The following is a 27,153-nucleotide window of genomic DNA, read 5'->3' on the forward strand; positions in this document are numbered from 1 at the left end:
CTAGCGTAAAAGATACTCTTAACAGTTTAGATAGTAAATGTACGAACATTGAAGGTCATGCCAGAAACTTCGAAGTATATGAACTACCAGCAATGTTAGATAAGAAAGCTGACAAGAACCATGTTCATTATATAAGTTCAGATGAACAGATTATAACGGACTACCACGGATATTTAACACAGGGTGAAAAAGTGAATACGAAAAATGTTAATGAAAGAAGATATAAATTCATTCGTGCTAAAGGTTATGACATACACTGTACTGTACAGTATGACACAGGTATAGCACCACAATCATTTGGTTATAACGCTGAAATTTATGCTTCATACTTCTTTGTTAACGGTGTATTAGTTGAGCCAAGATTTAGGTTGAGAGTTAAGGCAAAAATAACCGTTGAAGATGCTATTAAAAGTAAAGCTGACAAAGATGAACTTGACGCAACGAACAAAGTTTTGAAATCTCATAAACACAATATCTCCGACATAAATTCACTTCAAACTTCTTTAGACAACAAAGCAGACAAAACTTATGTTAATGAACAGATCTCAAAGATCTCTAATGCATCTGTAAACAATGGAATACCTGAAAGCATTACAGTTAGCTTTGGTAATAATGATATGGGTAAAGTTGCAATATTTATAAATTATAACATTGGTCCATCAGAAAAAGGTCCAAGTTACTATACATTGAGTCATGGTAAATCTATTGAACTTGTGTTCCACAAAAAAGATGGAACAAACTTAACTATTCATCCTGGAGATACGTTTGAGTTTTATTTGAACGATGTCACCACAGTAGATTATACTTATAGACCTTCTAACATGTTTGACATGATGTATCCAATTGGTTCTATATTTACATCAATGAGCTCAACAAGCCCGCAAACCCTTTATGGAGGTGTTTGGCAACCGATTGTTGATCAGTTTCTTTACTGTTCTAACTCATCAATGGACTTTGGTGGTTCAAAGACTATCAGAGTTGAAAACCTTCCACCACACTCCCATAGGTTCAGTGCAACAACATCTACTAATGGAGAGCATTCACATTCAATGACAAAAAGAGGTTATACAAATCTTGCAGCAGGTTCTGATAGACAAGGTATGAATAGATATGATATCACAGATGACCCTAGAGATGTTAGTACAGGTATTTTCTGCGGATCTGCAGGAAACCATACTCACACAGTAGCTGGAATCACAGATGCAACAGGAAAAGGTCAAGACTTCTTACCACCATTTATGACTGTATTCGCTTGGTTCAGAGCTGCTTAACTCAAGATCACGATCACAAACTGTTTCTCAGTATGAATGAGTAGCTCTATTTTTACATCATTACTGAAGTATTTCTTTTCTTCATCAATGACAGAAAGAATGTTTTCATCATCTTTTAAAGATCTTACCAAAGTTAGATCTTCATCAGAAAATCTCAAAGAAAGACTCATTTATGCACTAATAAAAATATAGCTAATTATTTTTTTATCTGAACTTTTTATCGGGTATATAAAGATGTCTGAACATCATATAAAGTTCTTTAAGATCCAACAGTTTGTAGATGAAGTGAAGAAGCAAAATAAAACAGCAAAGAGACTACTTATATGCTTACCACAAACATTATGTCAAGGAAAGTATGGTTATAGTGCAAGTCCGATCATGATCTTTGTCGATAAGCAGAAATACACAAATGAAGGTTTAGCTAATTTACTCAAGTTTGAAAAGATAGCTATAAACATTCCTGACCATTTCTCAGCGAGAATAAACCTTGACAAGACTAAAAGTTATTGTTTATATGTAGATCTCACGAAATCAACAAAGAGTAAAGACAAAGAATATAACCCAGTTGAACTTAAGACAATGGGTAAGAACTTACTCAAAGCTGCTATCAAACCTGTCGAAGAGATCGACATTGAGGATGAAGCAGAAGAAATAGATGTAGATCCTGAAGTGTTATAAACGATAAAGTTTATTTTTGGAGGAAGATGGTGTCAGACCATTTGATCTGGCATGCTTGTTCTAGGTAATTGCAGAAACCTGGAAAGATTGTTATTGGTCTGAGTTTCATACCTGGTCTCTCATCTCTCCATTGAAGCAAGTAAATTTACATGAAGAGTTCGTCTGGATTCTCAGGCTTTGGTACACACTGATCGAAGATCTGTATGACCTCTTCATGACCGTACTCCCTCTGGTCAGACATGAGTGTTCTGAAGAACTTTTGCATCTTCGGACCAGGTTTAGCATCTATGCAACGAGTGGGTCTCATTGACATTTTTGTCACTTTTATTTGGTCGAATGGAAGGATTCGAGTTCATGCCACTTGACAGCAAAGAAGGTGCAGAAGAGGTTGTTGTTGCTGCATTCTATGCGAGCTCACACGTTGACGCATTCCGAACTTACCAGGATGACCTCGAAAAAGAAGGTCGAAAGCTTGGAAAGATCCAAATGTTGCTTGAGTTCTTCCGTGGAAACCTTGCACAGAAGTATGAGAAGAAAGAATAAACAACTAATTATTACTGAGCTTAGCTCATAAATGTAAGTTTTTACTCTGATCAGATCTTAGATCTCGTCGGGACAAGCGGAAAGGATAAAGTCCATGAGCTGGACTTTTGTCTTAGTGAGCGGTACTGCGGTCATGAGTAGTTCGCGCTTGTTTGAGCCACTTGGAACGCGACCCTTCCAATTCCTCATAGATCTCAAGGCAGAGATCGTGAAGAACTCAAGGACAAAGAGTCTTTGAGACTTGGTAAGGAATCCCTCATCATCTCTTTCATCCTGGAGGGTCTTTGTGGATGCAGTGGACTTGATCTCGTCTTCCTCGATCGGATCATTCTCATAATCTTCATCACCCTTCTTCCTAAACGTCATCTGCTCTCTCTTGTAGTCGTTCCTGAGAGCATTGAGTCCAGCTTCAAGATCTTGTGAGTTCTTTGCAGGTTTATTGAAAGTTTTCTTTTCCTGCATTTGCTGTATAAGCTGGGTTTGCTGTTGCATCATCTGCATCATCATTGCCATCATATCTAGTGTTGGTGATGCTGGAGCTGGTGTTGTACCATCTTGGGACATTCGGTCGTCGGTTATGTCTTTACAAAAGACTGCTTTACAAAAGACAGCTTTACAAAAGACAGCTTTACAAAAGACAGCTTTACAAAAGACAGCTTTACAAAAGACTGCTTTACAAAAGACGTCTTGACAAAAGACAGCTTTACAAAAGACTGCTTTACAAAAGCATTTTCTCACAAAATTGAATACTTTTGCTTTACAAAAGACGTCTTGACAAAAGATTGCTTTACAAAAGTCTGCTTTACAAAAGACGTCTTGACAAAAGATTGCTTTACAAAAGTCTGCTTTACAAAAGATTGCTTTACAAAAGATTGCTTTACAAAAGTCTGCTTTACAAAAGACAGCTTTACAAAAGATTGCTTTACAAAAGCCATGACTGATCTTCATCCAATTTGTTTAATCGAACTTAATGAAGTAATTTCTGCATATCTCCTGCATGTATTTGGAAACGAGAGGATAAGACAACTCACCAAGGTTTCCAGACGCCAGATCCAAAGACTTGAATCAACTGCAGGAGTAATCCTAAGCTTTGAAGAAGGATTAACCAATAAGAAAGATGTCATTGACTCCAAGCGTGAAAGCCTTGCTGCTTTCTTACGCAAACACCCATGGGTCGATGTTGATCTCCAAACTCCTTACCAAGGACTCGTTGAAACCTTCACGACCTACAGACAGCTCCTTGACAGACCTGAGCAGAACCTTCTGGTCGAACGTGATGGCACATTAAGCCCTACAGACGAGTCAATCCAGAGAGAAGAAGCTCAAGAGTAAAAATCTGACATTTATACTTTACATGACATTTTTTTCATGAGTGTTCACGTTAAGATCAATGATGAAAACATGACTTCATGGGAAGATATCATTGATGACATAGAGAATGACCTTGATGAAAACATGATGGGAGCTCAAACGTCAGTTAAGGTCAAACTTGGTGAAGTTCAAGAAAAGATCTCCGAGATCAATGCAAAAATATCTGCTCTTACAGAGGTTGACGTTTATTACAGAAGCTTGGAGAGAACTTTAAGCAAACTTGAACGTCAGAACCAAAGTCTCATAGTTGTGCTCCAGAAACTCAGTCTCATGCGTAAAGCATATAATGACTACCTACATGTAAGAGACTTACCTTCTTATTCTACTCCAGATCTCGACTTTTCCGATATAAGTCCAATCCTTATTGATACAACACTTACGATAGCAGGGATGCTTCCTACATATCCAGAATATGATAACTTACCTCAGCTCTTCGAGTATCTCAAGAAAAAGTTCATGATCTTATTATGCGAGACCATGAAAAGACGTCAAAATACCAGAACAGAACGAGAACAGAGCTTACTAATAGACTTATTATATAATACTAAAGAAATAAAGGAGTTTTTATTCTAACTTTGGTATTTTTGGGAAGAACTGATCTGGATCATATTTGTCAACCACAGGTTTTGGTATCAAAAGTCTCTCTGGTTCTTGGACGGCTGGTACTGGAAATGGTTCCTTTGGTTTCCTAGCTTTTGGGAGATCTAAAAATTTTCTTGGTCTCTTTCTTTTGTGTAAGTGTTGTCCATTTTTATCGACAACGAATGTGAGCTTTCCGTCGTCAAAGATGAATGTCGTCGCTTCTTCAGTTCCCTCATCAACTATTATCTTCTTGATCTTTCTCTTCTCCATTAACAGAAAAAGTGACATATATTACTTCATTATTTTTCTGAGTGTTAGGATTAATTAAACCTCTATCTATAACATGCTTTCTCATAGGAAATTTCTCTCCATATCTTTTTGTCAATATCTCTATAAGTTCTTCTGTATAAGATTTATCACTACTGAAGTAAATAGATGGATAATTAAGGACATCAAAGGTTTCTACAGTATCTTTAAGAGTCCATTCATCTCCATACTGTATAGAATAAGTATGGAAGTATGGAGGATCACATATAAAGAAAACATTGGGAAGATCTTTATACTCATTGAAGAGTATTCTCCAATCTTTATGAACAATAGTTAAACCTTCAAGATAGTCATCTATGTTTTCACCAAATAAGTTAGTATATCTGAGGTATAACACTTTCTTCATTAATGTGTCAAGATCATAGTATTTGTATGCTCCAGAATAGAGAAGACGTGAACATAATGTATCCCAGTCTATGTATGGAGCTTTACTTATAACTTCTCTGACGATCTCTTTCTGATCAGTAGGAATTTTCTCATCTGGCTTAACATTTATTCTCTCCTTAAGTTCCTTAAGTATTTCATTCGTGTCATGAATGTGTTTCAGTCTATCAACGTAGTTATCATAGTCGTTAGCTATGATCGTTGCTTTTGGGAACATAATATGCAACAGATGAGAGATATAGAGAGAACCACCAAATAGGTCAACGAAGACATAATCCCCTTTGATGTCTTTGAGTATGTCGATAAGATCTTTCCTGATCTTCGACTTATTACCTATGAAAGGTAAAGGAGGTTTGGTAAAAATCATTTATATGGTAATAAAAATAAGTGTTTACTTGAGACAATAACCTCTGTTGAGTTTGTAGAACAAGATCAGAAGTACGATCAAGTTCAAAACAACACAAATGGCTAGGATTGCGTTACCAACAATCTTTGTCTTTTCCCAGCAAGACTTCTTCTTTGGTTCATGTGCTGCTTCGACATCACTGTATGGCTCGGACATTAACTTAAAAAGTGTCATGACCACTTCATTTTTGATGAAGTCAACAGCTTATGTCCACTTCCTCCCACAAGCACTTGAGGGACAAGAGAAGGTCATCATTGACTACCTTCAAGCCACTGAGAAGCTCCAAAAGCTTCAAGATCTCCGCGAAGAGTTCAAGTCCCGCTTGAAACAGGAGAACTTACTGCAGGAGTACATGCTCATCCTTTATACACTCATTGATGGCTCCCATTTACCATCAGAGTACACTGCAGTTCTTGATGCACTCAAAGATCTTCGCGAACACCAGCCGATCGGTAAAGAAGCCTTCGAGCTCACCATTGAGCAAGCCATCTTCGCCAAGCACAATGCAAAGAAGCAGATGCTCGAAGCTCTTGACAAGATCAAAAAGTACGTCGAAAAGTACTAAAAATAATTACTTGAGTAAACGATAAGTTTTATTCATTGTTTCTCTTTTCAAGATATTCTTTCATCTTGACGTTATATTTTCCTAACTCATACAAGAACGTGTAGTATGAAACTTCAACCTCACGATGCTTTTCATACCATTTCATTATGAACATGGTAAGAATTGCTTCTTCGGGATTTGAGAAGGGATCTTCTTCACCAAATACGTTGTGATGAACTCTCATTGCTTTACCTACAGATATTGGTTCATCTTCCTCAGCAATTAGGTCAAAGAACCTTTGTAGTCTTTGGCTCATTGGAAATGTCACTTTTCGGTTAAACGATCACATACTTAAGACATAAATTATACCTACTTATTAACTCAGTATATTGTGCATTATATGCATACTTAAACTCTTGAGCAATATTGTTCTCATCAATGATTCTGATCTGAGCTATTTTTGAGAAAGGTGGTGGAATACCACAACATGTGATGTCTGGGTCCAGTAGGTCTATTTCACACTTGAACCCAGTCATTCTGTGAACAACTTCTTCCAAGTCTGGCTTAGGTAGTAAGATCTGATCTTTGCTCACTAAGTTAGAAAAGAGCTCTTTGTCTTGGTCTAGAAGTATCTTCTGGTATATACTAAGTAAATACTCTTCTACACCAATCCTCGATGAAGTCTCCACAGATCTCGATGAGGTCAGGTTGGAAGTTAATGGACTTAAAGGAGGAGGATACATTGGTGCTTCTGAGTTCGTAGTTGTTTCCTCTTTTTTTATCTCTGTTGGAGCATCACTTACTGTACCAGATGGATAGTTCTTTATCACAATGTTATTAGTTGTTCTTGAATCAACATTGCTTGTTGGTTCAATTGGAAGATTAGCTGCACCATAAAGAATTGACTTCGATCTCATTTGTTATGAGTAAAAATTGTTTTATTCTCATATAAATGACGAACATTAACCCAGAGAACAACACAGAATATACTGCAACAGGAGTTGTTTACAATGATCTAGATCAGATCGTCCAACTCAAAGCCCCAAGAGGAAGGAATTTAATAAGACAACCTCCACCAAAGATATATGTTGATGATGGTAGTAATGGGTTCAACTTAGTGTATCATTACTCATATCCTCAATATGCAAAAATTGGGTCTACCCCAAACGTGACAAACCATTATATGAACCTTTATGATGAAGCAAGGTTTCATGCACCAACGAAGAAAGAACCTGATGCATCAAGATTACATGAATTCGCAGACCATGATGGTTATAGCGATTACTCAATGCCTGTAAGACTTTAACGTTAATAAAAAAATGACTGTTGGTAAACAAGAAAAAACTTTAATACAAGAGGATTTGATGCTACCAATATATTCAACTGATATGGGAGCTTATCAATTCGATACATTTGAGAATCCTGGTGGAACACCACCATATTTTCTTTTGTTCATCAATGTAAACAGTAGAAAAGGTTATGCGTTCCCAATGAGTGAAAAGAACTCAAACAATGTTCTAAGTGCAATGCAGAAGTTCATTTCACAAGCTACAGGTGAAATGAAGCCTACAATACTTACTAGTGATGAAGACCCAGCTTATACGACACAAAATGTTCGAGATCTGTTGGTCAGTCATAACATTGAGCACATGACGACACAGAAATACAATCATAACATACTAGGTATTATTAATAGGTTCTGTAGAACTATTAGAACTATGTTACATATGAAGTTAAACCTCAAAGAAGGTGATAAAACACCACCTTTCACTGCAGATACAATGAGACAAATTATTAATGACTACAACACTGAATATCATTCAAGCACACAACAAAAGCCTGATGATTTCACAGAAAAGGATAATGAGGAATATATAAAGAAGCAAAGATTGAAAGAAGAGTATGTCAGAAAAAATAACCTTTATAACTTAAGACCTGGTCAAAAAGTTCAAGTCATAGTTGAACCAAGAACATGGGGTAAAGGTAACCAACAAAGAAGACATCTTGATCCTTCTTATTATACAGTTGATTCAGTTGATACAAGTGCATACTTGTTAAGAGCAAAAGATGGAAGTGTTGCAAGATATCCACGTTATCAGATATGGACAAAAATAGAGCATGGATTAAAGCAAGGAGAAACTTTAGATCAAGGAAGACACGGTGCTGTTAAAAGTATTGATGGTCATGAACTTGTCGGTAATGATGTAAAGTATGATGTTACGTTTGAGAACGAAAATACAGGAAAAGTGACAGGTAGAGGTATGCGTGAAGGTAATCCAAACAGGTTGTCACAAATGGAAGTACAGTATTGGAGGAAAAATATTAATGAAGGTCATGTTAAAGATATGCCTAGTTTTCTTGAGAAGTATCGTGGGTTTCGAGTTTAGCTTGTAAGTCCTTTATTTTTGTTTCATACAATGAGATCTTCCTTCTGATCTGTTCATCATTGAGAGGTTGCTTGACTTTACGGAACTGTACACGTCCGTCTTTCATTGTATGTACATAATATCCATCAGGAACCTTACCATCTTTTATATATTCAGTTAACCACTTTTGTTTAGTTGATGCTTTAATGACTTGACTCATTTCTTACTGGATAAATTTTTATGTTTTTTATCTTTTGACGATTTTTTCTTATCCTTATCTTTCTTCTTGTCCTTGTCCTTCTTTGATTTATCCTTCTTCTTGTCCTTGTCCTTCTTGGACTTCTCTGCTGCAGGTGGTGTTGGATTCTGTTTGACTTTAGCACTTGGGTCAGGACCTTGTCTTTGAGACTTAGATATAGATTGTTTAGGAGCTGCTGCTTGTTTAGTTGCTTCAGCTTGTTGTTTAGCTAATTCAGCAGCTTGTTTATCATTCTCTTCTATTTCCTTTGCACCAGTTGCGACTTCATTCTTGAACTTTTGGAGATTCTCAGCAGCATCCATTACCTTATTCGCTCCTTTAAACAATCCATAAAATTTCTGCCATGGTGATACTGAAGGTATATTTCCACCAATTGCTGGAGGAACTGATGCTTCAGGAGTTGGAGATGGTGTTTTGTCTGAATTGAGATGCTTTTCTGCTTCAAGAACTTGTGTAGTATTTTTCTCCAGGTATGCTTTTGCAACCTCCTTAACTTCTGGACGTTCATTATTTACATCCTGTCTTGGTGTTGATGTTTCAGTAGCGTTTTCCTGAGTTACATTAACAACAGGTTGCTCAACTGCTGAAACATTAGCTGCTTCAGTAATGTTATGAGTAGTTGAAACATTTCCTGATATACCTTCTCCTGTTGGAACTCTTGGAGCAATTGTTGTGATGTTCGCCATTGCAGGAGTTGGAGTAGGAGTGTCATCAATCTTTCTGTCAGCTTTCGTCGTTTGCGTTGTAGTATTTGTTGTTTCATTACCATATTTTGATCTTAGTCTGGTAAGCTCTAACTTCATATGTTCTTCAGGATATGCATACTTATTATATTCACCCTTAATATTCTTTTTCCATTCATCGTATTTATCTTCTGCTGATTTCTTAATTGATGCTAGTCCGTTTACAGCCAATTCATCAGTACCGTTATCAGTAGTCTGGTTATATAAAAGATTAGCAGCTGATCTAATTGTGTAATCCGTAAGATTACCAAAACGCTCTATTGTACCTAATGTTGTGTTCTTCAGTTCCTTTCCAATTCCTTGTGCAGCATCTTTGACTAAATCAGCACCCCATGCACCAAATTGTCTCACAGGAGCCGCTATTGATGGTGAAGGAGATGGAGATGGCGATGGAGTTGGTGATGGTGAAGGAGATGGAGATGGTGAAGGAGATGGAGTTGGCGATGGTGTTGCTGCTTTCGCCTTTCTATCAGCTTCTTCCTTAGCCTTTCTATCTGCTTCTTCTTTCGCCTTTCTATCTGCTTCTTCCTTAGCCTTACGAGCTTTTTCTTTCTTCTTAAGTTCCTCTAGTTCTTTACGTTCAGCTTCTTCTTTCGCCTTTCGTTCAGCTTCTTCCTTAGCCTTACGAGCTTTTTCTTTCTTCTTAAGCTCCTCTAGTTCTTTACGTTCAGCTTCTTCTTTCGCCTTTCGTTCAGCTTCTTCCTTAGCCTTACGAGCTTTTTCTTTCTTCTTAAGCTCCTCTAGTTCTTTACGTTCAGCTTCTTCTTTCGCCTTTCGTTCAGCTTCTTCCTTAGCCTTACGAGCTTTTTCTTCATAATATTTTGTATACTTATCATCAGCCCAATTACCAAGTGATTTGGCACCTGTTAGTATTCCATTTGCGGTTGATGTTGCTGTTCTTCCGAGCCATCCCCCTACCGCTGAAGCACCATTGCCAATAGCACTACCAGCATTTAAAATTCCACGACCAATCCATATCCCTGGTTTTGCCTTTGTATTAAGAGTAAGAAATTCTTCCTTCCTATCTTCAGGTGTAGGATTTGTAACAGTTCTTACAGTATCAACAACAGTGTCAACACTGGTTCCAATAGCACTACCAACAGCTGTTGCACCAGTTAGAATACCATGGGTAACTAAATCAGTAGCTCTTGAGACAACATTATCACTCGAGGCTTTCTCTGCTGGATAGTTTGATCCTTTGTAAGTTCCTGGACCACCTCTATTTGAAGCTTCTCCTTCAACTATTTTCTTCTCTTCTTGTGCTTGTTCTCTGGCAACACTCAATGCACGTTCTTGTCTTTGAATGTTGTCTTTCTTTAACATGTAACCACCAAGTGTCTGTGGTGGTGTGTTTTTATCTAGTGCAGCATCAATTGCAGCCTTTTCTTTTCGCTTTTCTTCGTCTAACCAATTTTGAATAGATTCTGCATCAGTTGGTTCAGCTGGAGTTGGAGACGGTGTTGGAGCTTTAGTTGGTGTTGGAGACGGTGTCGGAGCTTTAGTCGGAGTTGGAGATGGAGTAGGTGCTTTTGTAGGTGTCGGTGATGGAGTTGGAGATGGAGTTGGAGGTACTGTTGGTTCTGGAGTTGGTTCAACAGTCGGTGAAGGTGTTGGCGCCTTTGTGATTCTTGGAGTTGGCTCTGGTGTTCTAATAGGGGAAGCAGTTGGTGTATTAGCTCTTTTAAGAACCTGTGATCTTTCCGCTTGATTTGAATCAGATACTGGGTTAGTTGTACTAGGATGTGATACAGGAGTTATTTTTGGTGTAGGTGTTGGTTTATTTAATGTTATACCATGACTACTCGACATTGGTGGAGGACCTGCGTGAGCAGTTGGTGTCAGAGTTGGCGTTGGAGCTACTGTAGGAGTTGGCGTTGGAGCTACTGTTGGTTCAGGAGTGGGAGTTGGTGTTGGAGCTACTGTAGGAGTAGGTGTAGGAGTTGGTGTTGGAGTCGACATTTGTTTTAACCTCTCATTATACCAATTCTCCAAATAATAAGCCTCACCCATTAAGTTACTCTGTCTTTGTTTTATAGAAAATTCACCTAACAGTAATTCATCATGAATCATTTTCTGCAGCTTTGTCGTGTTTTCTACTTCCTTTATTAGAACGCTCGATGTATTCGCCAATCCTCTATATTCCTTAATCATCTTATCTAGTTTGTTCATATTTGGTACTTCCTTTTTCTTCTCAGCGTTAATCTCATTAGATCGTTTCTCCAATTCTTCAACTACTTTGTAAAGCTTATTTATCTTGACATGTGATTCCTTTACTTCTCCAGTCCTTGGATCCTTAGGTTCCTTGTATTTAGCTAATTTCGTCTCTATATATCTTCGTTTAGCGTCATATCCAGGATCACTGGTTCGTAAAGGATGCGAAGGTGGACGAAAATAAGGTATGTAGAAATCTGGATCATCATTAATAGAAGAACGTGCTTTAAAGTTACGAACCGCGTCTGTAAAAGGGTCTCTACCACGTGCTGTATATGTTGATGTAATCAAAAAGCCTTCTCTTCTCATTGGGAAATTAATACGACCTTTTTGAACATATTCTTTCTCAAAGTATTGCCTAGCATTGTAATCAAAAGCAAGATCATTATATATATCGCGCAAAAAATCAAATGTATGCTGCTTGAACTTTTGATCGCTAATTATGGTACGAATTATCGGACGTTCATTCTCCCATTTCTTAACTCGTTCATCAATGAGTTTCCTCTCTTGTTCACTCATTTAAACCTCATAAAAATATATTATCTGCGTATAGTGCCACTAATAGCATTAATCCATGGCATGTCTGATAGTACACGTACTGACTGAACTAATGGCTTATGATTGTTCCAAATAGCTCCTCCAATGTATGCGTTATACTTATTGTTGTCAATAGTTTGTTGAGGTTGAACTATAGGTGTTTCAACAGGCTTGTCTCTACTGAAGTCACCACCAAGAGCTTTATTGAATGCTTTAAGATTCTTCGTTAATGCATTATCTTCACCTAATGTAGTTTTTGCAATTCTTTCACCAAGACTACCGATAACACCACCGACTTGACCAACTTGAGGGAAAAGTTTGTTAGCAATGTTAAATCCAGCACCTATTACAAGACCAGGATTTTTTTTCACCATACCCCATCCAGCTTTAACATAATCGCCAAAACCCATTTATTTCTTCTTAAAATAATGTCATCTTTTGTTGCTTAACTTCTTTAAAGTCCGTCTTTCCTGCAACTATATGAACTTCCATATATGAACGAGGTGTTGGTAGCTCTTTGTATTTGTTCCATAACTCTTCCCAATCTTCTGTTGCTCCTGACTGTTCAATCATTGACTGAAAGTCTCTCATAGAATAACCTTGAAAGATAACGAAGTCAGTGCATAGTCTCTTAATGTTTAAACATATATGTCTCCATGTTTGACACATGATGACAACAGTATAGTTATAATGTCTGACCTTAGTGATGAAGTTCGCTAATGGTGAACGTGGGTCATTCAATAAGTCATGACCACCATAATCGTCTAACACTAATAGAGAATTACTGGGATACTTTGTGAAAGGATATTTGTTCAACTTCTTTACAACATATATTGCAATCTTCTTATACTCAAACTTTCCATCAGGTTTCCTTAGTTGATGCTTTGTTAAGATGTGTTCCATCTCCTCTGAAATTTTTTCGAACTTACTTTGAACGAACTCAACAATAGCGTAATACTTTGCTTTCATCTTAACGTTCTTCATTAAATAAGGCATAAGTTCTTTATCATCCTTTTTCAGTACTGGTGCTTTAACTTGACTCATAAATGTCTTCGCTGTTTTATCCATTGTTCCTGATGTTGCTGAGATAACTATTGAGTCATAATATGGAGTATTAGTGAAGCGGTCTGTTATCATTATATGACGAATAACACCATATGTCTTACCTGAACCCATCTTACCGCAGTAGAAATAAACACCATTAGTACAAAATGGATAATCATCAGAAAATGGCATAATGAGTGCATTGTTTAGTTCTTTACTATTCTTACGTGCTCCATCATGAAGAATCTTATCTACTTGATTAATAACTTTCTCCATCTTTTAGTTACATATAAAATGTCTAAATATGATGGATTATACTATGAACATGTTATGAATGATGGCACGATAAGTGGTAATACAGTCTCATATAAATTACCGAGAGACTTCATTGAATATCCTGCGTCAAAAGCTCTTGAGATAAGAAAGATAAGTCTTGAGCATCCAGACTTTGAGTTTCTTGCTATTCCATTAGAAATGACAGATTCATCAAAATCAGTGAAAAAAAGGTTTGACATGAGATATTACATAAAACCCAACATGACTACACAGGAGTTGAATGAAGGTCTTATGGAAAAAATGACTGAGGCAAGTAGAGAATTTGTTGATTGTTACTATGATTCAAATGAAAATAAATTGAATGTATTAAGAAAAGGTACATCACCAATCATAACATTACCTTCATACAGTAGTATAGAAAAAAATGCCTTGAATTATAAATATGACATGTCCCTAGGAGATGTGTTGGATTTCATCACTGCGTTATTAGAAACCACTGAAACAGACACAACATCAAGAAAACCAGAGCTTGTTTGGGAAGATGACCATGGTAGAACATTCACGCAAAAAGTAATTCCATCGAAAGCAAAATTTTTAGACTTATGGGAAAAAAAATATATCTCGCGAATGCATGTATATTATAGTTTTACCATAGCAGATTTCACTGACGAAAATGATAAAGATAAAAAAACATATAAGTACTTTGATGAGCTTTTCATAACTATAGCGAATATCAGGTTTATCCTTGAGCGAAAGGGCAAACCAACATATAAATTTGTCGGTTATCAGATAAGAATAAATCCTCTCCTTGAGCCTTTAGTAACGTTGAGTAATATTGCTCATGATAACAAACAATTTATATGTAATGTGAATGAACAGCTTGTGCCACCAAAATTTTACGATATCACTGGTTATAAAGATGCACTCGTGTTTGAGTTTTATAAGCGCTTTTCATTCAAAAGAGTTGAAGAATTCAACTGATGGTCAAAAAAAGGAATATTATGTAAAGAACCATATGAAATTCCTAAGACTCTAATATAATGGTTGAACTTATATTAGAGTCTGGTACTCAATCTCAACATAAATAGTTTACGTGACAGAATTTTTTGACACGTAAAGTTTACATTTTAATGGAAGCGAACAACAAAGCTCCTGCTAGTGAATAAAGGTTAGTTTACATATGAACGTTTATTTTTACACATATATGCGTACATATGCGCGCCCGTATGGTGTCAGTTTTCTGTCACTTTTTTATTGTGTCGGTGACTGTAGCTGTAGGCTACAGGCGACGCACAATGTATACTGTACTTTGAAAAGCAGAAATTTTCAAAGTTCATGTCCAACAGAATATCACACGGATTTACACAATATGGAAATACAATAAATCAAACTTCTCAACAATGATAACAGTATATAGAAAATGTGTCTTAAAATTGATTTAGGTCTTATTTTTTTTTTGACATATAGACAACATAAATACCCGAAAATTAGTTTATGTATGAAATTGAAGTGTAGTATAACGGTTAAAACTGCCGAGTTGGCTTTATTTTTGGGGATCCAAGTTCGATGCAGTACATTTAATTTTTTTTATTTATTTATTTAGTTTTCATTAAGGGTCCACTGTAAGGCCAAATAAGGCCTATCGTCATCCCAAAAATATTGCTCAAGATGGTGTTTTACTAAGGCCCAAAACTTAAAAAAACACAAAAAAATTAACTTTACTCTTTTGAGATCCTTATCAGATATGCATCAATTTGATGCAGTATCGCAGTTCAAATCTGATTTTTTAATGTAGATGTACTCTAACATTCTTGAAAAAATGCAAAATGGTATTAATTAAGCTTTTCATTTCTGTATCATACACGAAACAAAATCGTTCATTATACTAAATTTATCAAAGTTTGATTAATGAAAAAATAATATCTAAATTTTTACATTTAGTCGGCTATTGATATGGTTAATATTAAATCTTGTAAAAATTGGCATTATCCAGAATAATACCCACTAAAATACACATTTTTAAGGGTCCACTGTAAGGCCAAATAAGGCCTATCGTCATCCCAAAAATATTGCTCAAGATAGTGTTTTACTAAGGCCCAAAACTTAAAAAAACACAAAAAATTAACTTTACTCTTTTGAGATCCTTATCAGATATGCAACAATTTGATGCAGTATCGCAATTCGAATCCGATTTTTTAATGTAGATGTACTCTAACATTCTTGAAAAAATGCAAAATGGTATTAATTAAGCTTTCATTTCTGTATCATACACGAAACAAAATCATTTATTATACTAAAATTTATCAAAGTTTGAATAATGAAAAAAATAATATCTAAATTTTTACATTGAGTCGGCTATTGATATGGTCAATATTAAATCGTTTAAAAATGGGCATTGGCCAGAACAAGTTCATCGAGTCGAAGATTTGGTTGTACACCACTTGTATGTGCCGGATACCATTGTGTCAAATTTTTTCTGAATTAACTTTAAAAGTACTAAGTAAGATCATGAGATATAGCAATATATGTTTAAACCAACTTATATTTTGGTTGTACACCACTTGTATGTGCCGGATACCATTGTGTCAAATTTTTTCTGAAATTAACTTTAAAAGTACTAAGTAAGATCATGAGATATAGCAATATATGTTTAAAACTAACTTATATTTTGGTTGTACACCACTTGTATGTGCCGGATACCATTGTGTCAAATTTTTTCTGAAATTAACTTTAAAAGTACTAAGTAAGATCATGAGATATAGCAATATAGTTTTAAACTAACTTATATTTTGGTTGTACACCACTTGTATGTGCCGGATACCATTGTGTCAAATTTTTTCTGAAATTAACTTTAAAAGTACTAAGTAAGATCATGAGATATAGCAATATATGTTTAAACCAACTTATATTTTGGTTGTACACCACTTGTATGTGCCGGATACCATTGTGTCAAATTTTTTCTGAAATTAACTTTAAAAGTACTAAGTAAGATCACTTATTTTTTGCATAATATAATGCCAATATGGTTTCTTTTGATTTTATTTCATTTATAAGCAAATCAGATTTACCCAAAAACTCCACTCCATAAGCGTTCATTTGCTAAATTAAAAAGTGACAATGGGCTAGTCTGTCCCTTTCTCAAAAAATTCGAAAAAAATCATGTTCTTATAAAACTCACTGATTTTGCAATTTTTATGAGATTTGAAGTGATAGAATATATTACCATCTTATTGAAACATATGCTTCATTGTTGTATTCACATAATATTAATCAGAACACTAGGAAAAGTGGATTTTCGAAAATGACGATAATGATTATTTGCAAATCGCCTCTCAATTTTGAGAGACTTTCAATTTTTACAGTGGACCCTTAATGGATGAATTTAGGGTTGTTAGATTCCCGACGATAGGTGTCTTGGAAGATTTGCCTGGTGTCATCATAGTGTCTTTAAATCAAAAATTTTATTTTGGAGTTAGTTTTATTGATTTTTCAATAAAAAACATTTCTAAAACAAGAAAATAAAACGATAAAATATTTATATTTTATATAAGGATCTTATATATTTAAAATAAATATCATTTTATTTTTTTCATTGGTGTTTGTCAAACCATAATACACTATTCAAAAATTCAATGTGTCTTGCGGTTTCAAAAGACACCTTCAAATTGAACGATAGCACAAACACTATTGAATTTTACCCATTTTATTTAGTTTTTACCCTTTTTATTTTTAAGAATTAATGACTGAAACAGCCGTTTTGCTATGACCTCAATCACTTTTATTAAGGGTTTCGTTTTGCGAAAAAAACGTACAATACGCAATTTCGCTAAAAAAACATTTAGCTAGCAATTTCGACCTTTGACTCCACTCAAGACGTCACTTTTTAATTTTGCGGTATCATATTTTTGGAAAATCTTTATGAATATTATATAAAAAGTCTCTTTAATATCTATATTTCATATTTTTATCGATTTTTAAAGTTTTTGCGAAAAGTATTCAATTATTTTTGCTATTTGGTCGGGTAAATGTCAGATTTGCGACATTTTCTGATATGATATTCAGATTCTACGTTGATAATAATGCTTATAGAACCCTCTTGCTATTGTGTCAAAATTGCGAAACCGATAGCAAAAATATCTCGCAATATCAAAATTGAGATATTGAGTGAATTATGCATTATAGAGATTAAAAATCTGATTTGTGAGTACAGTATACATTGTGCGTCGCCTGTAGCCTACAGCTACAGTCACCGACACAATGAAAAAGTGACAGAAAACTGACACCATACGGGCGCGCATATGTACGCATATATGTGTAAAAATAAACGTTCATATGTAAACTAACCTTTATTCACTAGCAGGAGCTTTGTTGTTCGCTTCCATTAAAATGTAAACTTTACGTGTCAAAAAAATTCTGTCACGTAAACTATTTATGTTGAGATTGAGTACCAGACTCTAATATAAGTTCAACATTATATTAGAGTCTTTAGGAATTTCATATGGTTCTTTTACATAATATTCCTTTTTTTGACCATCAGTTGATTCTTCAACTCTTTTGAATGAAAAGCGCTTATAAAACTCAAACACGAGTGCATCTTTATAACCAGTGATATCGTAAAATTTTGGTGGCACAAGCTGTTCATTCACATTACATATAAATTGTTTGTTATCATGAGCAATATTACTCAACGTTACTAAAGGCTCAAGGAGAGGATTTATTCTTATCTGATAACCGACAAATTTATATGTTGGTTTGCCCTTTCGCTCAAGGATAAACCTGATATTCGCTATAGTTATGAAAAGCTCATCAAAGTACTTATATGTTTTTTTATCTTTATCATTTTCGTCAGTGAATCTGCTATGGTAAAACTATAATATACATGCATTCGCGAGATATATTTTTTTTCCCATAAGTCTAAAAATTTTGCTTTCGATGGAATTACTTTTTGCGTGAATGTTCTACCATGGTCATCTTCCCAAACAAGCTCTGGTTTTCTTGATGTTGTGTCTGTTTCAGTGGTTTCTAATAACGCAGTGATGAAATCCAACACATCTCCTAGGGACATGTCATATTTATAATTCAAGGCATTTTTTTCTATACTACTGTATGAAGGTAATGTTATGATTGGTGATGTACCTTTTCTTAATACATTCAATTTATTTTCATTTGAATCATAGTAACAATCAACAAATTCTCTACTTGCCTCAGTCATTTTTTCCATAAGACCTTCATTCAACTCCTGTGTAGTCATGTTGGGTTTTATGTAATATCTCATGTCAAACCTTTTTTTCACTGATTTTGATGAATCTGTCATTTCTAATGGAATAGCAAGAAACTCAAAGTCTGGATGCTCAAGACTTATCTTTCTTATCTCAGAGCTTTTGACGCAGGATATTCAATGAAGTCTCTCGGTAATTTATATGAGACTGTATTACCACTTATCGTGCCATCATTCATAACATGTTCATAGTATAATCCATCATATTTAGACATTTTATATGTAACTAAAAGATGGAGAAAGTTATTAATCAAGTAGATAAGATTCTTCATGATGGAGCACGTAAGAATAGTAAAGAACTAAACAATGCACTCATTATGCCATTTTCTGATGATTATCCATTTTGTACTAATGGTGTTTATTTCTACTGCGGTAAGATGGGTTCAGGTAAGACATATGGTGTTATTCGTCATATAATGATAACAGACCGCTTCACTAATACTCCATATTATGACTCAATAGTTATCTCAGCAACATCAGGAACAATGGATAAAACAGCGAAGACATTTATGAGTCAAGTTAAAGCACCAGTACTGAAAAAGGATGATAAAGAACTTATGCCTTATTTAATGAAGAACGTTAAGATGAAAGCAAAGTATTACGCTATTGTTGAGTTCGTTCAAAGTAAGTTCGAAAAAATTTCAGAGGAGATGGAACACATCTTAACAAAGCATCAACTAAGGAAACCTGATGGAAAGTTTGAGTATAAGAAGATTGCAATATATGTTGTAAAGAAGTTGAACAAATATCCTTTCACAAAGTATCCCAGTAATTCTCTATTAGTGTTAGACGATTATGGTGGTCATGACTTATTGAATGACCCACGTTCACCATTAGCGAACTTCATCACTAAGGTCAGACATTATAACTATACTGTTGTCATCATGTGTCAAACATGGAGACATATATGTTTAAACATTAAGAGACTATGCACTGACTTCGTTATCTTTCAAGGTTATTCTATGAGAGACTTTCAGTCAATGATTGAACAGTCAGGAGCAACAGAAGATTGGGAAGAGTTATGGAACAAATACAAAGAGCTACCAACACCTCGTTCATATATGGAAGTTCATATAGTTGCAGGAAAGACGGACTTTAAAGAAGTTAAGCAACAAAAGATGACATTATTTTAAGAAGAAATAAATGGGTTTTGGCGATTATGTTAAAGCTGGATGGGGTATGGTGAAAAAAAATCCTGGTCTTGTAATAGGTGCTGGATTTAACATTGCTAACAACTTTTCCCTCAAGTTGGTCAAGTCGGTGGTGTTATCGGTAGTCTTGGTGAAAGAATTGCAAAAACTACATTAGGTGAAGATAATGCATTAACGAAGAATCTTAAAGCATTCAATAAAGCTCTTGGTGGTGACTTCAGTAGAGACAAGCCTGTTGAAACACCTATAGTTCAACCTCAACAAACTATTGACAACAATAAGTATAACGCATACATTGGAGGAGCTATTTGGAACAATCATAAGCCATTAGTTCAGTCAGTACGTGTACTATCAGACATGCCATGGATTAATGCTATTAGTGGCACTATACGCAGATAATATATTTTTATGAGGTTTAAATGAGTGAACAAGAGAGGAAACTCATTGATGAACGAGTTAAGAAATGGGAGAATGAACGTCCGATAATTCGTACCATAATTAGCGATCAAAAGTTCAAGCAGCATACATTTGATTTTTTGCGCGATATATATAATGATCTTGCTTTTGATTACAATGCTAGGCAATACTTTGAGAAAGAATATGTTCAAAAAGGTCGTATTAATTTCCCAATGAGAAGAGAAGGCTTTTTGATTACATCAACATATACAGCACGTGGTAGAGACCCTTTTACAGACGCGGTTCGTAACTTTAAAGCACGTTCTTCTTATTAATGATGATCCAGATTTTCTACATACCTTATTTTCGTCCACCTTCGCATCCTTTACGAACCAGTGATCCTGGATATGACGCTAAACGAAGATATATAGAGACGAAATTAGCTAAATACAAGGAACCTAAGGATCCAAGGACTGGAGAAGTAAAGGAATCACATGTCAAGATAAATAAGCTTTACAAAGTAGTTGAAGAATTGGAGAAACGATCTAATGAGATTAACGCTGAGAAGAAAAAGGAAGTACCAAATATGAACAAACTAGATAAGATGATTAAGGAATATAGAGGATTGGCGAATACATCGAGCGTTCTAATAAAGGAAGTAGAAAACACGACAAAGCTGCAGAAAATGATTCATGATGAATTACTGTTAGGTGAATTTTCTATAAACAAAGACAGAGTAACTTAATGGGTGAGGCTTATTATTTGGAGAATTGGTATAATGAGAGGTTAAAACAAATGTCGACTCCAACACCAACTCCTACACCTACTCCTACAGTAGCTCCAACACCAACTCCCACTCCTGAACCAACAGTAGCTCCAACGCCAACTCCTACAGTAGCTCCAACGCCAACTCTGACACCAACTGCTCACGCAGGTCCTCCACCAATGTCGAGTAGTCATGGTATAACATTAAATAAACCAACACCTACACCAAAAATAACTCCTGTATCACATCCTAGTACAACTAACCCAGTATCTGATTCAAATCAAGCGGAAAGATCACAGGTTCTTAAAAGAGCTAATACACCAACTGCTTCCCCTATTAGAACACCAGAGCCAACTCCAAGAATCACAAAGGCGCCAACACCTTCACCGACTGTTGAACCAACAGTACCTCCAACTCCATCTCCAACTCCATCACCGACACCTACAAAAGCACCTACTCCATCTCCAACTCCATCACCGACACCTACAAAAGCACCTACTCCATCTCCAACTCCGACTAAAGCTCCGACACCGTCTCCAACACCAACTAAAGCTCCAACACCGTCTCCAACTCCAGCTGAACCAACTGATGCAGAATCTATTCAAAATTGGTTAGACGAAGAAAAGCGAAAAGAAAAGGCTGCAATTGATGCTGCACTAGATAAAAACACACCACCACAGACACTTGGTGGTTACATGTTAAAGAAAGACAACATTCAAAGACAAGAACGTGCATTGAGTGTTGCCAGAGAACAAGCACAAGAAGAGAAGAAAATAGTTGAAGGAGAAGCTTCAAATAGAGGTGGTCCAGGAACTTACAAAGGATCAAACTATCCAGCAGAGAAAGCCTCGAGTGATAATGTTGTCTCAAGAGCTACTGATTTAGTTACCCATGGTATTCTAACTGGTGCAACAGCTGTTGGTAGTGCTATTGGAACCAGTGTTGACACTGTTGTTGATACTGTAAGAACTGTTACAAATCCTACACCTGAAGATAGGAAGGAAGAATTTCTTACTCTTAATACAAAGGCAAAACCAGGGATATGGATTGGTCGTGGAATTTTAAATGCTGGTAGTGCTATTGGCAATGGTGCTTCAGCGGTAGGGGGATGGCTCGGAAGAACAGCAACATCAACCGCAAATGGAATACTAACAGGTGCCAAATCACTTGGTAATTGGGCTGATGATAAGTATACAAAATATTATGAAGAAAAAGCTCGTAAGGCTAAGGAAGAAGCTGAACGAAAGGCGAAAGAAGAAGCTGAACGTAAAGAACTAGAGGAGCTTAAGAAGAAAGAAAAAGCTCGTAAGGCTAAGGAAGAAGCTGAACGAAAGGCGAAAGAAGAAGCTGAACGTAAAGAACTAGAGGAGCTTAAGAAGAAAGAAAAAGCTCGTAAGGCTAAGGAAGAAGCTGAACGAAAGGCGAAAGAAGAAGCTGAACGTAAAGAACTAGAGGAACTTAAGAAGAAAGAAAAAGCTCGTAAGGCTAAGGAAGAAGCAGAACGAAAGGCGAAAGAAGAAGCTGAACGTAAAGAACTAGAGGAACTTAAGAAGAAAGAAAAAGCTCGTAAGGCTAAGGAAGAAGCAGATAGAAAGGCGAAAGAAGAAGCAGATAGAAAGGCTAAGGAAGAAGCTGATAGAAAGGCGAAAGCAGCAACACCATCGCCAACTCCATCTCCTTCACCATCTCCATCTCCTTCACCATCACCAACTCCATCGCCATCTCCATCTCCTTCACCATCAATAGCGGCTCCTGTGAGACAATTTGGTGCATGGGGTGCTGATTTAGTCAAAGATGCTGCACAAGGAATTGGAAAGGAACTGAAGAACACAACATTAGGTACAATAGAGCGTTTTGGTAATCTTACGGATTACACAATTAGATCAGCTGCTAATCTTTTATATAACCAGACTACTGATAACGGTACTGATGAATTGGCTGTAAACGGACTAGCATCAATTAAGAAATCAGCAGAAGATAAATACGATGAATGGAAAAAGAATATTAAGGGTGAATATAATAAGTATGCATATCCTGAAGAACATATGAAGTTAGAGCTTACCAGACTAAGATCAAAATATGGTAATGAAACAACAAATACTACAACGCAAACGACGAAAGCTGACAGAAAGATTGATGACACTCCTACTCCAACTCCTGCAATGGCGAACATCACAACAATTGCTCCAAGAGTTCCAACAGGAGAAGGTATATCAGGAAATGTTTCAACTACTCATAACATTACTGAAGCAGCTAATGTTTCAGCAGTTGAGCAACCTGTTGTTAATGTAACTCAGGAAAACGCTACTGAAACATCAACACCAAGACAGGATGTAAATAATGAACGTCCAGAAGTTAAGGAGGTTGCAAAAGCATACCTGGAGAAAAATACTACACAAGTTCTTGAAGCAGAAAAGCATCTCAATTCAGACAAAACACCATCTCCAACTCCTGAAGCATCAGTTCCTCCAGCAATTGGTGGAAATATACCTTCAGTATCACCATGGCAGAAATTTTATGGATTGTTTAAAGGAGCGAATAAGGTAATGGATGCTGCTGAGAATCTCCAAAAGTTCAAGAATGAAGTCGCAACTGGTGCAAAGGAAATAGAAGAGAATGATAAACAAGCTGCTGAATTAGCTAAACAACAAGCTGAAGCAACTAAACAAGCAGCAGCTCCTAAACAATCTATATCTAAGTCTCAAAGACAAGGTCCTGACCCAAGTGCTAAAGTCAAACAGAATCCAACACCACCTGCAGCAGAGAAGTCCAAGAAGGACAAGGACAAGAAGAAGGATAAATCAAAGAAGGACAAGGACAAGAAGAAAGATAAGGATAAGAAAAAATCGTCAAAAGATAAAAAACATAAAAATTTATCCAGTAAGAAATGAGTCAAGTCATTAAAGCATCAACTAAACAAAAGTGGTTAACTGAATATATAAAAGATGGTAAGGTTCCTGATGGATATTATGTACATACAATGAAAGACGGACGTGTACAGTTCCGTAAAGTCAAGCAACCTCTCAATGATGAACAGATCAGAAGGAAGATCTCATTGTATGAAACAAAAATAAAGGACTTACAAGCTAAACTCGAAACCCACGATACTTCTCAAGAAAACTAGGCATATCTTTAACATGACCTTCATTAATATTTTTCCTCCAATACTGTACTTCCATTTGTGACAACCTGTTTGGATTACCTTCACGCATACCTCTACCTGTCACTTTTCCTGTATTTTCGTTCTCAAACGTAACATCATACTTTACATCATTACCGACAAGTTCATGACCATCAATACTTTTAACAGCACCGTGTCTTCCTTGATCTAAAGTTTCTCCTTGCTTTAATCCATGCTCTATTTTTGTCCATATCTGATAACGTGGATATCTTGCAACACTTCCATCTTTTGCTCTTAACAAGTATGCACTTGTATCAACTGAATCAACTGTATAATAAGAAGGATCAAGATGTCTTCTTTGTTGGTTACCTTTACCCCATGTTCTTGGTTCAACTATGACTTGAACTTTTTGACCAGGTCTTAAGTTATAAAGGTTATTTTTTCTGACATACTCTTCTTTCAATCTTTGCTTCTTTATATATTCCTCATTATCCTTTTCTGTGAAATCATCAGGCTTTTGTTGTGTGCTTGAATGATATTCAGTGTTGTAGTCATTAATAATTTGTCTCATTGTATCTGCAGTGAAAGGTGGTGTTTTATCACCTTCTTTGAGGTTTAACTTCATATGTAACATAGTTCTAATAGTTCTACAGAACCTATTAATAATACCTAGTATGTTATGATTGTATTTCTGTGTCGTCATGTGCTCAATGTTATGACTGACCAACAGATCTCGAACATTTTGTGTCGTATAAGCTGGGTCTTCATCACTAGTAAGTATTGTAGGCTTCATTTCACCTGTAGCTTGTGAAATGAACTTCTGCATTGCACTTAGAACATTGTTTGAGTTCTTTTCACTCATTGGGAACGCATAACCTTTTCTACTGTTTACATTGATGAACAAAAGAAAATATGGTGGTGTTCCACCAGGATTCTCAAATGTATCGAATTGATAAGCTCCCATATCAGTTGAATATATTGGTAGCATCAAATCCTCTTGTATTAAAGTTTTTTCTTGTTTACCAACAGTCATTTTTTTATTAACGTTAAAGTCTTACAGGCATTGAGTAATCGCTATAACCATCATGGTCTGCGAATTCATGTAATCTTGATGCATCAGGTTCTTTCTTCGTTGGTGCATGAAACCTTGCTTCATCATAAAGGTTCATATAATGGTTTGTCACGTTTGGGGTAGACCCAATTTTTGCATATTGAGGATATGAGTAATGATACACTAAGTTGAACCCATTACTACCATCATCAACATATATCTTTGGTGGAGGTTGTCTTATTAAATTCCTTCCTCTTGGGGCTTTGAGTTGGACGATCTGATCTAGATCATTGTAAACAACTCCTGTTGCAGTATATTCTGTGTTGTTCTCTGGGTTAATGTTCGTCATTTATATGAGAATAAAACAATTTTTACTCATAACAAATGAGATCGAAGTCAATTCTTTATGGTGCAGCTAATCTTCCAATTGAACCAACAAGCAATGTTGATTCAAGAACAACTAATAACATTGTGATAAAGAACTATCCATCTGGTACAGTAAGTGATGCTCCAACAGAGATAAAAAAAGAGGAAACAACTACGAACTCAGAAGCACCAATGTATCCTCCTCCTTTAAGTCCATTAACTTCCAACCTGACCTCATCGAGATCTGTGGAGACTTCATCGAGGATTGGTGTAGAAGAGTATTTACTTAGTATATACCAGAAGATACTTCTAGACCAAGACAAAGAGCTCTTTTCTAACTTAGTGAGCAAAGATCAGATCTTACTACCTAAGCCAGACTTGGAAGAAGTTGTTCACAGAATGACTGGGTTCAAGTGTGAAATAGACCTACTGGACCCAGACATCACATGTTGTGGTATTCCACCACCTTTCTCAAAAATAGCTCAGATCAGAATCATTGATGAGAACAATATTGCTCAAGAGTTTAAGTATGCATATAATGCTCAATATACTGAGTTAATAAGTAGGTATAATTTATGTCTTAAGTATGTTATTGTATGAGTTAGGAAAATATAACGTCAAGATGAAAGAATATCTTGAAAAGATAAACAATGAATAAAACTTATCGTTTACTCAAGTAATTATTTTTAGAACGTTTCGACGTACTCCTTGATCTTATCAAGAGCTTCGAGCATCCGCTTCTTTGCATTGTGCTTGGCGAAGATGGCTTGCTCAATGGTGAGCTCGAAGGCTTCTTTACCGATCGGACGGTGATCCGCGAAGATCTTTGAGTGCATCAAGAGCTGCAATGTACTCTGATGGTAAATGGGAGCCATCTAGTAATGGGTACAAGAAGCATGTACTCCTGCAGTAAGTTCTCCTGTTTCAAGCGGGACTTGAACTCTTCGCGGAGATCTTGAAGCTTTTGGAGCTTCTCAGTGGCTTGAAGGTATTCAATGATGACCTTCTCTTGTTCCCAAGTGCTTGTGGGAGGAAGTGGACATAAGCTGTTGACTTCATCAAAAATGAAGTGGTCATGACACTTTTTAAGTTAATGTCCGAGCCATACAGTGATGTCGAAGCAGCACATGAACCAAAGAAGAAGTCTTGCTGGGAAAAGACAAAGATTGTTGGTAACGCAATCCTAGCCATTTGTGTTGTTTTGAACTTGATCGTACTTCTGATCTTGTTCTACAAACTCAACAGAGGTTATTGTCTCAAGTAAACACTTATTTTTATTACCATATAAATGATTTTTACCAAACCTCCTTTACCTTTCATAGGTAATAAGTCGAAGATCAGGAAAGCTCTTATCGACATACTCAAAGACATCAAAGGGGATTATGTCTTCGTTGACCTCTTTGGTGGTTCTCTCTATATCTCTCATCTGTTGCATATTATGTTCCCAAAAGCAACGATCATAGCTAACGACTATGATAACTA

At 36.1% G+C, this 27,153-nt stretch overlaps 12 protein-coding genes and 10 pseudogenes across 22 annotated transcripts, besides 4 other annotated features; 10 read left to right on the forward strand and 12 right to left on the reverse strand.

Moving 5' to 3' along the window:
* The first annotated feature begins 2 nt into the window (after positions 1–2).
* Positions 3–8,475: a mobile genetic element.
* TVAGG3_1076580 (ATP binding) lies at positions 618–1,271 on the forward strand (the record flags this gene model as incomplete). The annotated part of the gene is made up of 1 exon (XM_051256544.1): positions 618–1,271. One exon carries the CDS (start codon positions 618–620, stop codon positions 1,269–1,271), a length of 654 nt encoding a protein of 217 aa, XP_051076219.1.
* On the forward strand, positions 1,506–1,934 carry TVAGG3_1076590 (annotated as a pseudogene). The gene has a single exon. A coding segment is annotated over exon 1 (429 nt).
* TVAGG3_1076600 (uncharacterized protein) lies at positions 2,095–2,262 on the reverse strand (the record flags this gene model as incomplete). Its single annotated transcript, XM_001292015.1, has 1 exon — positions 2,095–2,262. The coding sequence occupies one exon, from the start codon at positions 2,260–2,262 to the stop codon at positions 2,095–2,097; it is 168 nt and encodes a 55-aa protein (XP_001292016.1).
* On the forward strand, positions 2,286–2,492 carry TVAGG3_1076610 (uncharacterized protein; the record flags this gene model as incomplete). Its single annotated transcript, XM_001294987.1, has 1 exon — positions 2,286–2,492. One exon carries the CDS (start codon positions 2,286–2,288, stop codon positions 2,490–2,492), a length of 207 nt encoding a protein of 68 aa, XP_001294988.1.
* Positions 2,550–3,056, reverse strand: TVAGG3_1076620 (uncharacterized protein; the record flags this gene model as incomplete). Its single annotated transcript, XM_001294986.2, has 1 exon — positions 2,550–3,056. The coding sequence occupies one exon, from the start codon at positions 3,054–3,056 to the stop codon at positions 2,550–2,552; it is 507 nt and encodes a 168-aa protein (XP_001294987.2).
* Positions 3,426–3,824, forward strand: TVAGG3_1076630 (uncharacterized protein; the record flags this gene model as incomplete). Its single annotated transcript, XM_001291588.1, has 1 exon — positions 3,426–3,824. The coding sequence occupies one exon, from the start codon at positions 3,426–3,428 to the stop codon at positions 3,822–3,824; it is 399 nt and encodes a 132-aa protein (XP_001291589.1).
* On the reverse strand, positions 4,912–5,523 carry TVAGG3_1076640 (annotated as a pseudogene). Its single transcript has one exon. A coding segment is annotated over exon 1 (612 nt).
* On the reverse strand, positions 6,442–7,023 carry TVAGG3_1076650 (uncharacterized protein; the record flags this gene model as incomplete). Its single annotated transcript, XM_051256545.1, has 1 exon — positions 6,442–7,023. The coding sequence occupies one exon, from the start codon at positions 7,021–7,023 to the stop codon at positions 6,442–6,444; it is 582 nt and encodes a 193-aa protein (XP_051076220.1).
* On the forward strand, positions 7,059–7,412 carry TVAGG3_1076660 (uncharacterized protein; the record flags this gene model as incomplete). Its single annotated transcript, XM_051256546.1, has 1 exon — positions 7,059–7,412. One exon carries the CDS (start codon positions 7,059–7,061, stop codon positions 7,410–7,412), a length of 354 nt encoding a protein of 117 aa, XP_051076221.1.
* TVAGG3_1076670 lies at positions 7,426–7,899 on the forward strand (annotated as a pseudogene). The gene has a single exon. A coding segment is annotated over exon 1 (474 nt).
* Positions 8,476–8,688: 213 nt separating the features above from the next.
* On the reverse strand, positions 8,689–9,033 carry TVAGG3_1076680 (uncharacterized protein; the record flags this gene model as incomplete). Its single annotated transcript, XM_051256547.1, has 1 exon — positions 8,689–9,033. The coding sequence occupies one exon, from the start codon at positions 9,031–9,033 to the stop codon at positions 8,689–8,691; it is 345 nt and encodes a 114-aa protein (XP_051076222.1).
* A 209-nt stretch (positions 9,034–9,242) lies between these two features.
* Positions 9,243–10,229, reverse strand: TVAGG3_1076690 (annotated as a pseudogene). Its single transcript has one exon — positions 9,243–10,227. A coding segment is annotated over exon 1 (985 nt).
* A 662-nt stretch (positions 10,230–10,891) lies between these two features.
* Positions 10,892–14,851: a mobile genetic element.
* Positions 12,225–12,632, reverse strand: TVAGG3_1076710 (uncharacterized protein; the record flags this gene model as incomplete). Its single annotated transcript, XM_051256548.1, has 1 exon — positions 12,225–12,632. One exon carries the CDS (start codon positions 12,630–12,632, stop codon positions 12,225–12,227), a length of 408 nt encoding a protein of 135 aa, XP_051076223.1.
* TVAGG3_1076720 (uncharacterized protein) lies at positions 12,643–12,795 on the reverse strand (the record flags this gene model as incomplete). Its single annotated transcript, XM_051256549.1, has 1 exon — positions 12,643–12,795. One exon carries the CDS (start codon positions 12,793–12,795, stop codon positions 12,643–12,645), a length of 153 nt encoding a protein of 50 aa, XP_051076224.1.
* Positions 13,079–13,542, reverse strand: TVAGG3_1076730 (annotated as a pseudogene). Its single transcript has one exon. A coding segment is annotated over exon 1 (464 nt).
* Positions 13,561–14,459, forward strand: TVAGG3_1076740 (annotated as a pseudogene). The gene has a single exon. A coding segment is annotated over exon 1 (899 nt).
* A 1,116-nt stretch (positions 14,852–15,967) lies between the features above and the next one.
* Positions 15,968–16,682: a mobile genetic element.
* A 1,827-nt stretch (positions 16,683–18,509) lies between these two features.
* Positions 18,510–18,793, reverse strand: TVAGG3_1076760 (annotated as a pseudogene). Its single transcript has one exon. A coding segment is annotated over exon 1 (284 nt).
* A 596-nt stretch (positions 18,794–19,389) lies between these two features.
* On the forward strand, positions 19,390–19,953 carry TVAGG3_1076770 (protein of unknown function, DUF4106 family; the record flags this gene model as incomplete). The annotated part of the gene is made up of 1 exon (XM_001304900.2): positions 19,390–19,953. One exon carries the CDS (start codon positions 19,390–19,392, stop codon positions 19,951–19,953), a length of 564 nt encoding a protein of 187 aa, XP_001304901.2.
* A 1,000-nt stretch (positions 19,954–20,953) lies between these two features.
* On the forward strand, positions 20,954–22,331 carry TVAGG3_1076780 (annotated as a pseudogene). Its single transcript has one exon. A coding segment is annotated over exon 1 (1,378 nt).
* Positions 22,332–23,178: 847 nt separating this feature from the next.
* TVAGG3_1076790 lies at positions 23,179–24,013 on the forward strand (annotated as a pseudogene). The gene has a single exon. A coding segment is annotated over exon 1 (835 nt).
* A 224-nt stretch (positions 24,014–24,237) lies between these two features.
* Positions 24,238–26,268: a mobile genetic element.
* On the reverse strand, positions 24,620–25,287 carry TVAGG3_1076810 (annotated as a pseudogene). Its single transcript has one exon. A coding segment is annotated over exon 1 (668 nt).
* TVAGG3_1076820 (uncharacterized protein) lies at positions 25,301–25,654 on the reverse strand (the record flags this gene model as incomplete). The annotated part of the gene is made up of 1 exon (XM_051256550.1): positions 25,301–25,654. One exon carries the CDS (start codon positions 25,652–25,654, stop codon positions 25,301–25,303), a length of 354 nt encoding a protein of 117 aa, XP_051076225.1.
* Positions 26,269–27,153: the final 885 nt, after the last annotated feature.

Source organism: Trichomonas vaginalis (genome assembly GCF_026262505.1).
Source record: "Trichomonas vaginalis G3 chromosome Unknown ctg_127, whole genome shotgun sequence".
In the NCBI taxonomy this organism is placed as follows: domain Eukaryota; phylum Parabasalia; order Trichomonadida; family Trichomonadidae; genus Trichomonas; species Trichomonas vaginalis.